The 15,350-nt window shown below is 43.4% G+C and overlaps 1 protein-coding gene across 4 annotated transcripts in view; it reads right to left on the bottom strand.

Moving 5' to 3' along the window:
• Positions 1 to 4,015: 4,015 nt before the first annotated feature.
• RELCH (RAB11 binding and LisH domain, coiled-coil and HEAT repeat containing) overlaps positions 4,016 to 15,350 on the bottom strand; it is a 97,575-nt gene continuing 86,240 nt past the window's right edge. For all 4 annotated transcript variants that reach the window (XM_055126777.1, XM_004601989.3, XM_055126778.1 and 1 more), the window contains 4 exons: positions 14,320 to 14,436; positions 10,734 to 10,822; positions 8,315 to 8,385; positions 4,016 to 5,708 (listed from right to left, as the gene is read on the bottom strand). In XM_055126777.1, coding sequence (XP_054982752.1) covers positions 5,588 to 5,708; positions 8,315 to 8,385; positions 10,734 to 10,822; positions 14,320 to 14,436 — 398 coding nt within the window. In that variant the 3' untranslated portion in view covers positions 4,016 to 5,587. The remainder of the gene's footprint in view (positions 5,709 to 8,314; positions 8,386 to 10,733; positions 10,823 to 14,319; positions 14,437 to 15,350) is intronic.

Below are 15,350 nucleotides of genomic sequence, written 5' to 3'. Positions count from 1 at the left end.
ACAAAGGGCGGGGGGCAGGGGAGTAGCTCAGTGATCAGGGACTCAGGTTCCATCCGTGGTACCACCCCTCCCCCTGACCTGAGTGGCCCTCAGAACCTCCACTGTCGCCCTAGAGGTCTCCAAGCACCCATCAGGTGTGACCCCTGGGCCCTGGCACCCCTCCCCCCCCGAAGACCAAGGAGCACTGTCACTGCAGATAAGCATTTAAGCACCCAGCCCGGCTGATCCTTGGAACCCCTGAGCTCTGCTGGGAAGACCCTTCCTGTCTGTTAAGGGGTCTTTTCTACTGGGACTCGGGGTGCTGGGGTTCGAACCCGGGCCAGCTACATGCAAGGGTGGCGCCCTACCCACTGTACTCACTCCCTGACCCCATCATCTGTATATCGAATCCAGGCCTATCCCCAGACCCGGAATCGGGTTTCTTCTTCTGACTTGGTAGTTTCCGCTATTAATTCTCACACGTTTCTAGTTTTACCCAACTGAGGCAGAATCACAGACCAATCCCTCCCAAGCTTTGTCTTCCTGTTATTGTTCCCCATTGTTATTTCAGCCAGGACTTTCAGTGACTTTAGCCCCCTCTCCCTCCCACAGCAGCTCTGCTTCCCAAACACACCCCGACTGAGTCTGCCCTGAGTCTGCCTGTTTCCCTCCACCCTGGTCCAAGTGGATATCATCCCTTGCTTGGAGTCCCCGCTGGTTTCTGCCCTTGGCAGAAGTGTATCCCGCCGTGCTGTACCTTGGATGAGTGTCACTATTCCCGCCACCCAGAGGCCTCCTGTTCGAACATCCGGGCCTAGAGTAAAGCCCTTTAGGACCTGGCTGTCTCCTCCAGTTCGAGGTTCTGAGACACTTTCTTTCCAACTGCTCCTGCCACGTCGGTACTTTTCCCTCCCCCGGTTCCTAGAACAAAAGCCCCGTTTCTCATTTTACCTCTAAAGCACACGCTATGGATGTTTCTCTTCCTACTTTCGCTTGGCTGTCACCCTAATGAAAATCTTCCCCGGCCTTCTCCCCACCCTGCCCTTCTGCAGGGATCACTCCTGGCTGTGCTTGGGGACCATATGGGAGGCCGAGGATTGGACCTAGGTCGGGTACGTACAATACCCGCACTTTAACCCCAGTACTGTCTCTCTGGCCCTGAAACGAGAAGTTTCAAATACATTTATAAAGGCATGAAATAAGCAAACATACTTGGCAGGAATGTTACATATGTGCTGACACACAGTATCCTATCTGCTACCACTGTTAAAAAGTATAAGAGCAAACTACTACCTACCAACAAATAATAATCCCACAAATAATAATCCCAACAACAACTGCAGCCGGAGAATTTCATAACTGTAATGCACAATACAAATTATGTTAGTGGTTAATATAAATTTCACTCACTAAAATCCCTCAAGAGGGCTGGAGTCATAGTAAAGTTGGGTAGTATGCTTACCCTGCATGCAGCTAACCTAGGTTCAATCCCTGGCATCCCATAAGGTCCCTCGAGCACTGCTCAGGAGTAATTCATGAGTGACCAGCAGAGCTAGGGGTGACCTCTGAGCATCACAAGGTGTGGCCCCAAAACAAAACAAAGAATCCCTCAAGAAATCTTATAGTGATCGAAATGAACTAAGTTGCAGGCAGCTTATGGGCAGAGGTGGTGGATTTGAGAAGGGCGTCTCGCTTGCTGCCCACAGCAGGCGCCAGGCTGCACCCGGCCCCACCGGTTCTGTCCACACGGGGAAACGCCGCAGTGAGAATTGCTCTCTGCAGTAAAGGAACGGCATCCCTAATTCCTACCCCCGGGCCCCAGAAATGCCGCCTTCACTCTCAGAAAACTTTCAGGAGATGAATAGTGGAGTAAAACGTTTGGAGAGTCTGAGGGAGGAAAGAGAATAACATATTCACACGAGAACGGGGGTTCTGCCACCGGGAGAGCCCCGGGTGGCTGTTGGGAGGGGCTGAACATGGATGGACACTCTGCAGATGGCCTCGGCCTGGGCTCTCAGTGGACAGCACAGGACATCAGGGCACTGTCATAAAGAGCTTTGGCCCCCCGGATCTTCCTTTGCGCCCCTCTCTCGGGCTTTTGTCTCTGCTGGTTTCTCACCTGTGAGGGTCCAGGCTCCTCTCGGGCCAGTTGGAGTTGAACTTACTGGCCTCGTTTTCTGTGTCCACAGTGTTGTGGCCTTTTGGGTTAGTGACAGTGGCACTTCTTGAAATCACATCCTGGTTTTCGTGCTTCCTGAGAACCAGTGCCAGGCCCTGTGCCCCATACCCCCGTGCCCCATCTCCTGCCTACTTCAGAATAAAAGGAATCAAAATAGTAAGCTCTTTGTATAAATAAGCTTTGGATAGGAATTTTCAGATATTAATGAGGACTCTGGAGAAAAGCAAGGAAACCTACATTTTTCATCACACTGAACTGGGGGAACTGTGTGTACACCATGTGGAGACACAAATGCCCATCATAAAGGCAGGCTGGGGCGGGCAGCGGGGTGGCAGGAAGGGTATGGGGGATAATGGTGGTGGGAAATGTACACCAATGGAGGGCTGGGTGTTGGAACATGTATGACTGAAACCTGATCATGAAAGCTTTGTAACTGTTCTCATGGTGATTCAATTAAAAAAAATTAAAAATAACAATTTGGTAAAATTAGAATTATATATATAATCAAGATCAATTTATCTACATATACAGTTAATGGCTTTTAATTTTATAATTTATTTCACGAAAAAAATATTGTGTTTACATTAGCTGTTGTGTACTTTATGACTAGTATCTTGCCCGCACGGCAGAGCCTGGCAAGCTACCCGTGGCATATTTGATTTGCCAAAAACAGTAACAAGAAGTCTCAAGAAATCTTATAGTGATCGAAATGAACTAAGTTGCAGGCAGCTTATGGGCAGAGGTGGTGGATTTGAGAAGGGCGTCTCGCTTGCTGCCCACAGCAGGCGCCAGGCTGCACCCGGCCCCACCGGTTCTGCCCACACGGGGAAACGCCGCAGTGAGAATTGCTCTCTGCAGTAAAGGAACGGCATCCCTAATTCCTACCCCCGGGCCCCAGAAATGCCGCCTTCACTCTCAGAAAACTTTCAGGAGATGAATAGTGGAGTAAAACGTTTGGAGATCCTGCGGGAGGAAAGAGAATAACATATTCTCTTTTGAACAAATACCCAGCAATGTTCAGAGCTTACTCCTGGCTCTGCACTTAGGAATCACTCCTGGTGGTGCTTGGGGGGCTTGTTAGATACTGGGGATCAAAGCTGGGTTGGCTGCATGCAAGACTAGCGCCCTCCTCACTATACTATTGCTCCGAACCCAAACTTGGGATTTTTAAGAACAACACACCAAGTCTCAATGATTAATTTTCTCTTTTACTTTATATTGTCTTATTTTTAAACAGCATAATAAGGTTCACTTGAACTATAATGTGTATATTGCTGGCTGGTGCCTGAAAAACGTAAACACCTAGGTGGATTCACAGATAAAATCATAATTAAAACATATATTCATTAACCTGGAAACATACTCCTATCACTGAAGTTCAAAGCAAAGGAGAATTTAAATAACGACCTTTAAATCCTCTCTGGATTATATTAAAATTGCAGCAATATAATCTTTTTTAAGTAAACTAAAATATTGGTGCTTCCATATACACTCGATTACATTTTGATTAATATGTATTCCCACCGTATCTGGTTTGGATACCGTGCTTGAAAATGAAAGTAAAGGGGCAGAGGGGCCAGCTCAGAGGCAGACACGAGGCTGGAGGTCTGACCCCTGGCACTGCCCATATGCTGAGTGGGACCCAGGGGCACTGCTCTAGGTCCTGGGTTCTGAGTGAACACACGGCCACCGGACAGTGGGCGAGCAGCACGACTCAGTGTGCGACTGAGGCATCCGAGCGCTCAGCCCGCGACTACTGCACAGAGGGGAGGAAAAGAAAGAAAATCTGTTAGAACAAAATGGAAGTAAGTATGGACGAAATGGAAGTAAGTATGGACAGCCAAACAAACAACAAGAGCAAGTATTCAAAAACATTTTATTTATCATAGATCAACATCTTTTTGACATGAAAGGAAGCCACTTTCAATTTCTCAGGAATGCCTAGAATCCAACAGTTCTCGGAAGGACGGGGGAGTTGACAATGATTTTGCTGCAGTGAAAGACATAATTTCAGAATGGGCTTTTCAAGTGGCTTTGCCATGGCAACTTATTTGATAAGCTGCGTGGCCAACTAGCTTTCCCAGGGAGTGTCATCAACTATGCTGCGGAACATCAAATCAGTCTGTACAACAAATATGAGAATTACTATGTGTATCAACTGTGCTCAAATGAGAATTCTCTTATCAAAATATTAATTTTTTTTAAAAAGGCCTCACATTAACCCCTTAAACAGTCACTCCCCACTTCTGACCAGTACCTCTCTTTCCTACTTCAGGTCATATCACTGTTATAAACAACTACCAAATTCCCGGGAACTGTACACTGACTTTATACTCTGTAATAAATACCCCACATAAGAACCCTCGCTAACTTTAAGGAACAGGGTGAAAACTAACCAGTAATAATTTAGCCACTGTCATTTTTAGTGTTGAGGGAAAAAGCAGTCCGCAAATGTCCTTAACTTTTCAGTACTTCTCTGTAACACACAGAATGAAAAGATCATCTTTGAAATTAAATCACTGGAAAATATCTTAAAAAAAATAGCTTACACAAACAAGCATTACGTTTAAGATTTAAACCGTATTTTCTTTTGTAATTCAACTTGGGAAACAATTTTACAATTATTATAATTTCTTACTTTTATTTTCTAAATATTTAAATCTACTACACACCAGTTTGTAAAATTCATCTTGGTGACTGACCAGTCCCTTTGCCTATGTGCTATCTTTCCTTGGGCTAATCTATTTGATGTGTGTAAATGCTAGAGAGACTTAAACAGCACTGAAAGAATATTCATGAGGGCTTTGAAACGTTGAAAGTTTCATTATTATCTACTTCCTGTAGGATCTGTACTTCAAATTCAGCACAGCAGCATGAAGACTGCGCGAATGGAATGCATACACTTCCTACAGGCACACAAACTGAAGTCCAAAGGCACAGAGTAATGCTGGTGGCTCTTTCTAGTCAGTTAAGAAACAATAAAAAGTCTGCATTATTCTTCATAATTTAAATACTTAAGTAATCTCCACTTTATTACTTTATAACAATGACTTCAAATTTACATTATTTTAAGTACCATTGTAATAGCTTAGTGTATAATACAGATATCTGCTGATATCCCATCCAAAAATTAAAAAAAAACTTTTCACCATATATATATATGTGTACATATAAAAAATTATCCTGAAAGACAAGAACACAGAAGAGGGACTTGGAGTTTCGACTGCCATCAATATTTTTATCACCACAGTTACAACTCCAAAATAAACAGATACATAGCAATAATCAAAAGCAGTGCAAATATCTTTGGAGGTTAGGAGAAACTTATAATGCAAGGACATAAAACGAACAACAAAGGCAAGTACTTCAAGTACAAGGAAGCGGCCTGCTCGAGGTCCACCGTAGTGTTCACTGGGGTCTCTTCCTCCTCTACTTCTTCCTCTGAAACACGTTGGCCAACATGGCACCTGAAGTTGTTAACTGGCCCATTTTGTTCAGAAACTTGGTCTTTGTGTCTTCACTCACTAAGCTTGCAGCAATTGACATTGAGCTGGGGAAAAACATTCAACTCATGTAAAACTATTAAGATACCCACTTTTCCATTTCGTTTTTAGTAAGATGCTAGTAGTTAGGCTCTGAACATATTTATGGAGAAGTTTTTTTTTTTTTCTCTTTCTGGGTCACACCCGGCGATGCACAGGGGTTGTTATTCCTGGCTCTGCACTCAGGAATTACTCCTGGCAGTGCTCGGGTGACCATCTGGGATGCTGGGACTCGAACCCAGGTTGGCCGCGTGTAAGGCAAATGCCCTACCTGCTGCGATATCGCTCCGGCCCCTATGGAGAAGTTTTGTGGCCGCTACTCAGGGGCGTCCGTGGCCAGCCTCTGCAGTAGGTCGAGAGAGTTGGGAGCAGGTCTGAGAAAGGCTGAACAGTGGCTCTGTCATTTAGCTGCAAATGACTTTGGCAAAATTATATAATGTGTCTCCAAATTTGTAAAGTGGAGACAATTCTATTACCCACCTCGCTGGGCTACCAAGAGTCGACTACATGAGTATAAAGTGCTTATTCGCAGTGTCGGACACGTAGGAGCACACGGTGTTAAATGAGGCTTGTAAGTAGCATTTCTTTCTTTCTCGTTTGGGCCACACCCAGTCATGTTTAGGGCTTCCTTGGGGCTCCATGCCGGGGGACCTTACGTGCTACCAGTTATCAAACCCCAGTCTGCTGTGTGCAAGGCAAGGCCGTACCCGCTGTTCTATCTCTCTGGCTCCTTCACTTCCTTCTTAGAGCACCCCTGGGAGTTAGAAATGACCCCTATTTCAACAGCAAGCAAGCGAGGTCTTAGAGTGTGCTGAAAACAGTTCTACAAATGCTACTTTCTGGAGGCCGTGGGCCCTGTTCTCAAGTGCCAATAAGTTTCAGTATATTTTTAATTTACTTTTGGTTTTTGGTCACATCCTGTGGTGCTTACTCCTGGCTCTATCCTCAGGGATCACCCGTGCTCTGGGGACCAGATGCAGTCTGGGGATTAGCCCCTCCTTGCGGTACTCTCTCTGGACCCAGGAACACGTTTTTCTGATTCCATTTCCTCATCTGGAAAATGCAGACTAATTACTATTGCAGAACTTTTCATATTTTATTTACTTTTTTGTTTTCAGGGCCACACTGGGTGTTGCTCAGGGCTAGCACCTGGCTCTATACTCAGGAATCATTCCTGATGGTGCTCAGGGGACCATATGGGGTGCTGGGGAGCGATCCCAGGTCGGCTGCGTGCAAGGCCACTGCCCTGCACGCTGTACTAGCTCTTTGGTCTCCAACTTTACATATTTTAAATAAGCCACTATATAATTTTTGTTTTGGGGCAACACCCATGACTCAAGGAGCAGCCAAGGAGCATATGAGGTGCCGGGGAAGGAATGTGGGTCAGTGGCATGAAACGGAACCGCCTTAACCCCAGACTCTCTTTGGTCCCATCACAGACATTTTAAATTATGACAAGTGAACTGAAGTAATCTACTTTGGTGTTAATTTGATAAATTTTGTGTTCAGAACAGAAGCCTCTCCCCCAAATACATGTGCAGAGATATCTGATGTTTGGCCCATACCCCGGGGTGCTTAAGGGTTAGTCTTGGTGGTGCTCCGGGAACCACATGCGGGATTGAACTGGGTCAACTGCATGCAACCCCTCTATAATCTCTCCAGCTCTTCAAAATATTTTTATTGTTGTAAGTTTACATGACCGCTCTAAGAGGCGAAAAGGGGGTTCTGCCGCGTGGTCAGGGGCGAGTGCTGGCTGTTGAGGAGCGTGTATGGACATGAGCCCTGAAGCTGACAGGCTCACATGCCTTTTCACGGTCATCACCTTATGACAGAAATGCCTTAGAACCGTTTTTGCCCAACAGAGTTCATTGAAGACCAAATGTTCAAGGTTACTTTGGCAAGAGAACAACCAGTCTACTTGAAAAGCACTGCTCGGGGGCCGGAGTGATGGGACAGCGGGGAGGGCGTTTGCCTTGCGTGTGGCTGGTTTGATCCCCAGCACCCCGTATGGTTCCCTGCGCACCCCCAGGAGTGATTCCTGAGTGCAGAACCAGGAGTAACTCCTGAGCATAGCCAGGTGCGGCCCAAAAAGCCCCCCTCCAAAAAATAAATTACTTCCTCTCCTGAATGTTCAATACCCTTTCACCTGTAAGTTTGTATTTAATTTCACTGCATCTCTGAATTCTAAATGGTTTGGTTAGAAGCTTGTGATTAGAACATATAGAAATGTAAAGTGCTCTGTAAGAGAAACAACTCCTGTCACAAATGAAACTATTTTAACCAAAGCAGTTATTTTATTTAACCCAAATAGTGACTCCCAACGGTGGCGGCACATCAGAATTGCTCTGGAAGCTTCTAAATGTGCAGACCCCAGGTTGAATCCAACTGCTGAGAGGAGTGCACACAGCATGAAGACAGTGATTCAAATTTCATATTTCCCAGCTAATTTTGGTGCAGAAGGCCTATGGACTAGCTTCTGAGAACTCCTAATGTAAAGAATTTTTTCCTCTCCCAAGAAATTGTTCTTATACAAAGTTATGTTAGTCTATGTAAAGTTTAAACAGAAATTAAAGTTAACATGACATCTTTAAAAACAATGAAGGGAAAGTCTTACCCTTGCGGCTCCTGGACAGTCTTGTTCTCTATTTTTTGTTCACATTCTTTAATCATGGAACTTAAAATAACCTGATGTAAAAAGCATGATTTTAGTAAAGGCAATTTCTGTGAAATGCAGTTCCACATAAAGCTTTGCATTTAATTTTTAGTATTTCCATCAACAAACATGGCACTTAAAAAATGTAAAGTTTGACAGTTACATTGTTGAAAGAATTTAGAATAGTTACACTAGTCACAGAAATAGCTTCAAAAGATCCAAAATATTTTGCATTTTCTATTAACCTTTCTAAATCTGATTTCCATTCTTTAGCTTTTCCCATGAATCTCTCAAGTTAAATGAATATACATTTATATATTTATCCCAAACACATATCATGGTCACAGAGATAGTTTTCCAATGAAAGCTATACTATTCCATGTCCCTTCACTTTCTCCAGGTTTACAAAATGCAAGAGGATCTAAGGTCTATTTTAATTCCTTACAGCAGAGAGAGGTATAGGCCCGTGTCTATTAAAATATAATCCAGATCAGAAAATTAACATCCTTCTTGCAGGAGGAATTTGTGATGGACAGGGTGGATAGATCTGAACCACTGCTCCAATTGTTGGTACTTGCCTCCCAAATGGAACAACACTCTTGAATATTCTTGGTGCGTACTGTGGGCATGGAGGTCACTGAACAGCAGTGCCAACTGCCACCTGCAATGTGGCAGGCTTCCCCCAACTCGACTGAGTGAATACAGAAAAGCAAACGAACATGCTATCTGCCCCTTGAAGAATGTACATTCCAGTAAAGCAGACAGAAAGTATGCTACCTAGCATCTGAGAGTAACCTGGGGCTGTGGGAAGAACGTTCAGTGAGGGAAGAGGTGCTGGAAAGCCAAGGTCAAGAAGACAGCAGGGACATGGCCAGAACAGGCTTCCTGAGGAAGACTCATCAGTGAAAACACGAAGGGGATGAGCAAGTGAGCAAGAGCAAGGCCTGAAGGCAGCAGCGCATCTGTGGGGTCTGCACATAAGCCCTGAGTGGGGTACAGGGCGAGGCAGCGAGAGGGCAGCGGTGAGCTCTGAGGCGCAGAAACAGGCGGGAGAGGTCCCATGGCATCCTGCAGATTATGGAAAGGGCTTTGGTATGATTCCGAGAATGGCTCTTTTGCCCTGTGCACCTTGTTAAGAGAATTACAAGATCTTTTTAATGAAAAGATTTAACTTATCTACTGGATTATAACCCATTTTGGGGAATACTTTCTCTTTTTTGGCTCTACATCTAACAGATTCTATATTTTGTTTGGGTACCGCTGGCTTTATAGTTTTCGGTAATTTTCCTCTGTCACTGGCTGGTTTCTCACGCGTCCCCTGGCCTTACATGCGGCTGACCCAGGTGCACTCCCTGGCACCACATATGGTCCCTGAGCCAGTGAAATTCAAAAATCAGGAAACAGCAAATCAAGCCACAGTGGGATGCCACATCACATCCACCCAATTCAAGCCTACGGCAAAGGTTAAGAACACCGCATGCTGACTAGGTCACGGCCGCAGGGTATACAATCCTCTGGTCTACACGCGTGCTTTCCACGCTGCACTCTGATCACCCATGATTCCGGAGTTAGCAGTTTCTCCGGATCAGTGTGATGGAAGTGATGCGCTAGCAAAGAGTTTGAAAGCTCAGAAGGTGAGTGGAATAAATGAGGAAAAGAGATTCGGGAGAAGGATAAAGGGAATTTACCAAGTATAATAACACCTTAAAGAAAAGCTGATAGAGAAAAAGAAGCAGCAGATATAGGTTAGGAAATACACAACTTTAGGATTTTGAAGAAAATACAAAGTTATAAGGAGAGAGAGAGAGAGAGAGGGAGAGAGAGAGAGAGAGGGAGCGCAAATAGAAACTTTAATAAAGTTGCAGGTCAGAGATAACACTGTATAACATCCTGTAGATTACCAAGTATTTCTTGGCCAGGAAGACAGAGCAAAGGGCTGGAGCACATGCCAGATTCAGTCCCTGGCACCTCAAAGTCTCCTGGGCACCACTGGAACACAGCACTAGGTGAAGCCCTGGAAGACCCCAAGTGTGGCCCCAAAACACAGCAAGCAAAAGTGTTGCATCTATTTCACGCACTTTATCTAAGTAAATTCTAAATCAATTCAGGATTGATTTAGAATTTTCATCTATTTCAACTATTTCACGCACTTTAAGTAAATTCTAAATCAATTCAGGATCGAAGAGAACGTTCTTCCCAATGTAGAGAGTTAAGGCTCAGCAAAGATGTTAAGGAGTTGCTAAGCTTGACCATCACCGTTTCCTTGGAGATTCAAAAAACGACACACCGTCTATCACTACTGAGCCCCCCGTAGAAAGGACTCGAGTGTGCACAGGACACCGCAGCGCCCGGACACAGACTGATCATCACAGGGGCTCACCTCGTGCTCCGGAGAGAGATGTTCCATATCGGTGCGTAAACATCTGAGACCAGGTAGAAAGTGATTAACCATTAAATCCTCTGAGATGACTTGCGATGGGCAATTAAGGAAATTAAAGCAAACCGACTAGTGTGTCCAAATGAATGATGGCTCTAAAAGGAAAGAAGTTTTCTGAAGGGGGCGGGGGGGAGAGAGTACAGAGGGTAGGGTGCTCGCCTTCGTGCATCTTACCGAGTTCAATCCCTGGCACCTCCTATGGTCCTGAGCACTGTTTAAAGTGCAGAGCCAGGAGTAAGCCTTAAGTACTGCTGGGTGTGGCCCCTAAACAACAAATCCTCCTAAATGCGAGCTGACTGCTTAGAAAAAACAGGCTTCAGCCTGACTCATTTGCTGACAGAGATACCTTTAAGTCATTTGTAATAAAAAGTACTAAAAAATGAGAAAACAAGCATATTCATTCCAGTATCCTCTTAATGTAAATTTTTATATAGTGCATTTATTATTGAAATATTAAGTGGATTTAATTATATATTACATAAACATGAAGTCATGTGTACAATTAAGCATATAATTTCAGTGGATGTATAAATGAGCATGCCCCCTCCCTATAAAAGAATTGATGTTTTCATGACAATTGACTTGGCTGTTTTAGGAAAGATTTGGCAAAAGTTAATTGCTTATAACTTATGTTATGGATGTGAAAGGCCACTGTAAAATGAATTAGAAAAAATTAACGTCTAGTATGTTTCTGAACATTCTTCAGAGATACTTAAACTTAGGGGCAGGAGCATTGTACTATCACCGTGGCCCCAATGACGTGGTTTTATTAATAGCCATACTACCCTATTAACACAAGTTCAACCTGTTATGCTTAACACACAACCATTTTTAGTAACTGAGCAGCATGTATCATTTAGATGGCTCTTTCTCTTAATTGGATTGGGCATAATTCCTTGCTCCATAAGATTATACAGAACTTCTGCTTTTAAACACCTGCTTTTACAAAGTCTAGGAAATAGGTGTAAACATTTCAATGAAAATTATCTATCTATCTATCTATCTATCTATCTATCTATCTATCTATCTATCTATCTATCTATCTATCTATATTTGGAAATAAAACTCTTGACATGCCATTATTTCTTTCATGTAAGGGTCCTGTCACTTCTCCATTACGAAGAGTTCTTCCTTGCTAATTCAAAACACACTTCCTCTTTTTTGCTTCCTCTATGTTCTCCAAGTTTCAAATGCTAACAAGATAAATCAGGAATGACAATGAGTTCTGCTTTTCACAGAATCAAGCATATGAAGATATATGGACTTCTATCTTCATATGGAGGAGGCATAAAATAGTCAAAAAAGTTTCGTCCACTTTATTTAAATATCCACATATTTAAAAACTATGATTCATATTATCCACAAGAATAGGTGATCTATAATAAATTCCCCAAATAAAATGCTCAACTATGCATATAATTTTAAGTTTTAAAGCTCCCAAAAAATAAGTAGCTCCTTAACAAATTAATTTTACATATCTATTTTCTTGATTTGATTATCTGAAAACAAATCTCTCTCATTGGTATATTTCCTGCCATAACTTAACTGTCTTTGCAGATCTCAATGGCTGCTCCTCCCAGACGGAGTCTAAAATGAGGCCCCCAGAGGCATGCCACTGGACTCCGTGCCAGAGGGGGGGTGGGTGAGGACCCTCCCCGCCCCGAGGGACCCAGCCCCAGCAGCTGACCTCCACTACCCAACTGCCGCTACGCTCCAGGCCGCTTTCTAAACTGTGCGGCAGCAAAGCTGCTGCGCGACATATTATAAGACACTTTCTACCCGTTTTCCATAATCACCACACCATACTGGATGCAGTTCAGACAGCAGGAAACAAATCAGAGTAATATATATATATATATATATATATATATATCATAGAGAGTAATATATATATAGAGTAATATATATATTACTCTACAATTACTTTATGTAATATATATTACAACAGAGTAATATATATGTATGTGTACACACACACACACACACGTCTCAGAGAGCCCGGCAAGCTACTGACAGTATCCCGCCTGAATGGGCAGAGCCTGGCAAGCTAGCTATGGCATATGCGATATGCCAAAAACAGTAACAATAGGTCTCATTCCCCTGACTCTGAAAGAGCCTCCGAGTGTTGGGAAAGACGAGTAAGGAGAGGCTGCTAAAATCTCAGGGCTGGGGGAATAGAGACCTTACTGTGCCCGCTCGAGTAAATCGACAACAATGGGACGATAGTGATAGTAAACTTACTGTCAATGAGTATCAGTGCTTTTTTTGGGGTCACACCCCACGATGCTCAGGTTACTTCTGGCTCTGCTCTCAGGAATTACTCTTGGCGGTGCTTGGGGGCCCATATGGGATGCTGGGGATCAAACCCGGGTCGGTGGTGAATAAGGAGAATGCCCTCCCTGCTATAGTACCACTCTCACCCTGTATCAGTGCTATTACGGAGCATTTTTTTTTTAAATTAAAAATTGGGAGCAATAGCATAGCAGGTAGGGCACTTTTCTTATATGTGGCCATTCCAGGTGTGATCCTTGACACTGCATATGGTCCCCTGAGCACTGCCAGGAGTGATCTCCGTCTCCTCTCCTCTCCTCTCCTCGCCTCCTCCTGCCTTCTGACGGAAGGGCCTAGAGTGGGGCTCCACTCTGTCCCTCTTTATCTTTCCTTCTGAGTTCCATCTTACTGGAACAGTGAAAAAGAACACTGGATACGACAGCTAAAGACTATTATTCTACGCAGAGCCTCTCACAGGAGAAGTCACTACTGTGCCAGCTTTTGTTTCACCCTGTACAGAAAGTAGCGGGAGACAAGGGCTAGTGACCTCAGTGTTCTCTCACCACTGCTCCATTGCTGGGGATCATTACTTAGTCATTTTTGGCCAACCCGGGCGTTCTCAAGGCTTACTCCTGGGTCTGAGCTCAGGGATCCTCCCTGCAGAGCTCGGAGGACCCTCTGGGGTGCCTGGGCTCAAACCACACAATGCCCACTGTACTATCTCCAGACTCTGCTGTTCTTTTCTTAGAGAGTGAGTCTATGAACATTCAGAATATTCTACTGGGTACAGATGGCTAAACATTCACATTAAAGTATTTATATAAAAACTCTGTTAGCAGAAGCTTCAACTGTAACTCATTAGTTGCTCAGTTATACAGTCAATTGAACTCTTTTCTTTTTTGGTCACACCCAGCTGTGCTCAAGGCACTCCTGGCAGTCCTAGGGGATCATGTGGGATGCGGGGACTGAACCCAGGTCAGCCTCGCGCAAGGCAAGCACCATGCCCTCTGTATTATTGCTCCAGACACTCAAGTTTTACTAAATGTATCTTAAACTATAGACCACAGATATAGTGGACTTAAAATTATGGTTGGGTTAGAATTAGGATCGGACGAGTCAAAATCAAAATTTCACTTTTCTATAATTTTTATGGTAAGCAGGATGAAGAAAAGAAAAAAAAATCTCTACACGCATTAAGTTCATGAAAAAGTTACCAACTGAGGTTGACAGTAGATAAATCTTAATAAGGTAAGGATACAACAACAGGAGAGAGCACTGTAGGCTTCAAAAAGATGGGTAGCGATATCCAGTCTTTTAGAATCCACAACCTGTAGATTGTTCACCAAGGCTAACTTATGCAAATGTGGAATAACAACTGAAAAAAGAAAAAGTATTCCCATTTTATTAGTAATGCACTCACAACACTCATAATGAAAACAACCTAGCTCCAGCATTATTTTTACAAATAAATGTCTACATTAAAAGCATAAATATTCACATTAAAAAAAGATAAATATGTAACACAGATTTTCTTTTCCAACAAATTACTTTACCCCCTCATAAAATTACTGTTTCCATTTCCCAAATTTTTACTAAAGGCTAATGTCAAATACCATAGGTGGTTGAGTTTTCAAGTCACTAAGTGGACTTAATACCTTAAATCTTAAAATATACTCACATTTCAAAAATGACAATTTACCGCTAAAATAAAAGCAACGACTCAAGACACATCAGCCACCCAGCAGCAGAGTGCCGGCCTGTGCCCCCCAGGGCACCAGCCCAACCCGGCAAACAGAACCCAAGTCTCTGTTGGTTTCCTGCTCAAGATCAGTTACTTTACACTGAATCCAGTAACTGACATCGCTGAGGCCTTCTCTCAACAAAACGATGATTCTAAGATTAAAAAATCGTCTGAGATTTTCTAGCTCGGGGTGGCCAGAGCTTAGAGACTTCCCTTCCACGCTCTTTCTTCATTCATACATGGCCTCTCTATTCCTTCTGCAATGTCTCTGTACTCAATTTTTTCTCAATGTCAACAGAATTATTACTAATGGTAGCTATGTATTTTGTAAATAGAATTTTCAAATAAAAATTATTTTTGGAAATTCCAAAGAGATATATATTAAGCTACCATATAGGAATTAGAAATAACTAGAGCCGCAGACGGTCAAAATACTATATAAGTATTACCAAAGCAGAGCTTGTAAGAATCTGTAAAAATGCTGATCCATTCTTCCCAGATCACATTTCCTCTGACACAGAAAGTTTATTTAATTCATACCTGGGGTG

This window comes from Sorex araneus, chromosome 2, assembly GCF_027595985.1.
Source record: "Sorex araneus isolate mSorAra2 chromosome 2, mSorAra2.pri, whole genome shotgun sequence".
NCBI classification, from domain to species: Eukaryota; Metazoa; Chordata; class Mammalia; order Eulipotyphla; family Soricidae; genus Sorex; species Sorex araneus.
The sequence above is the reverse complement of the archived record's forward strand: the minus strand, read 5'-3'. Positions and strand labels throughout refer to the sequence as shown.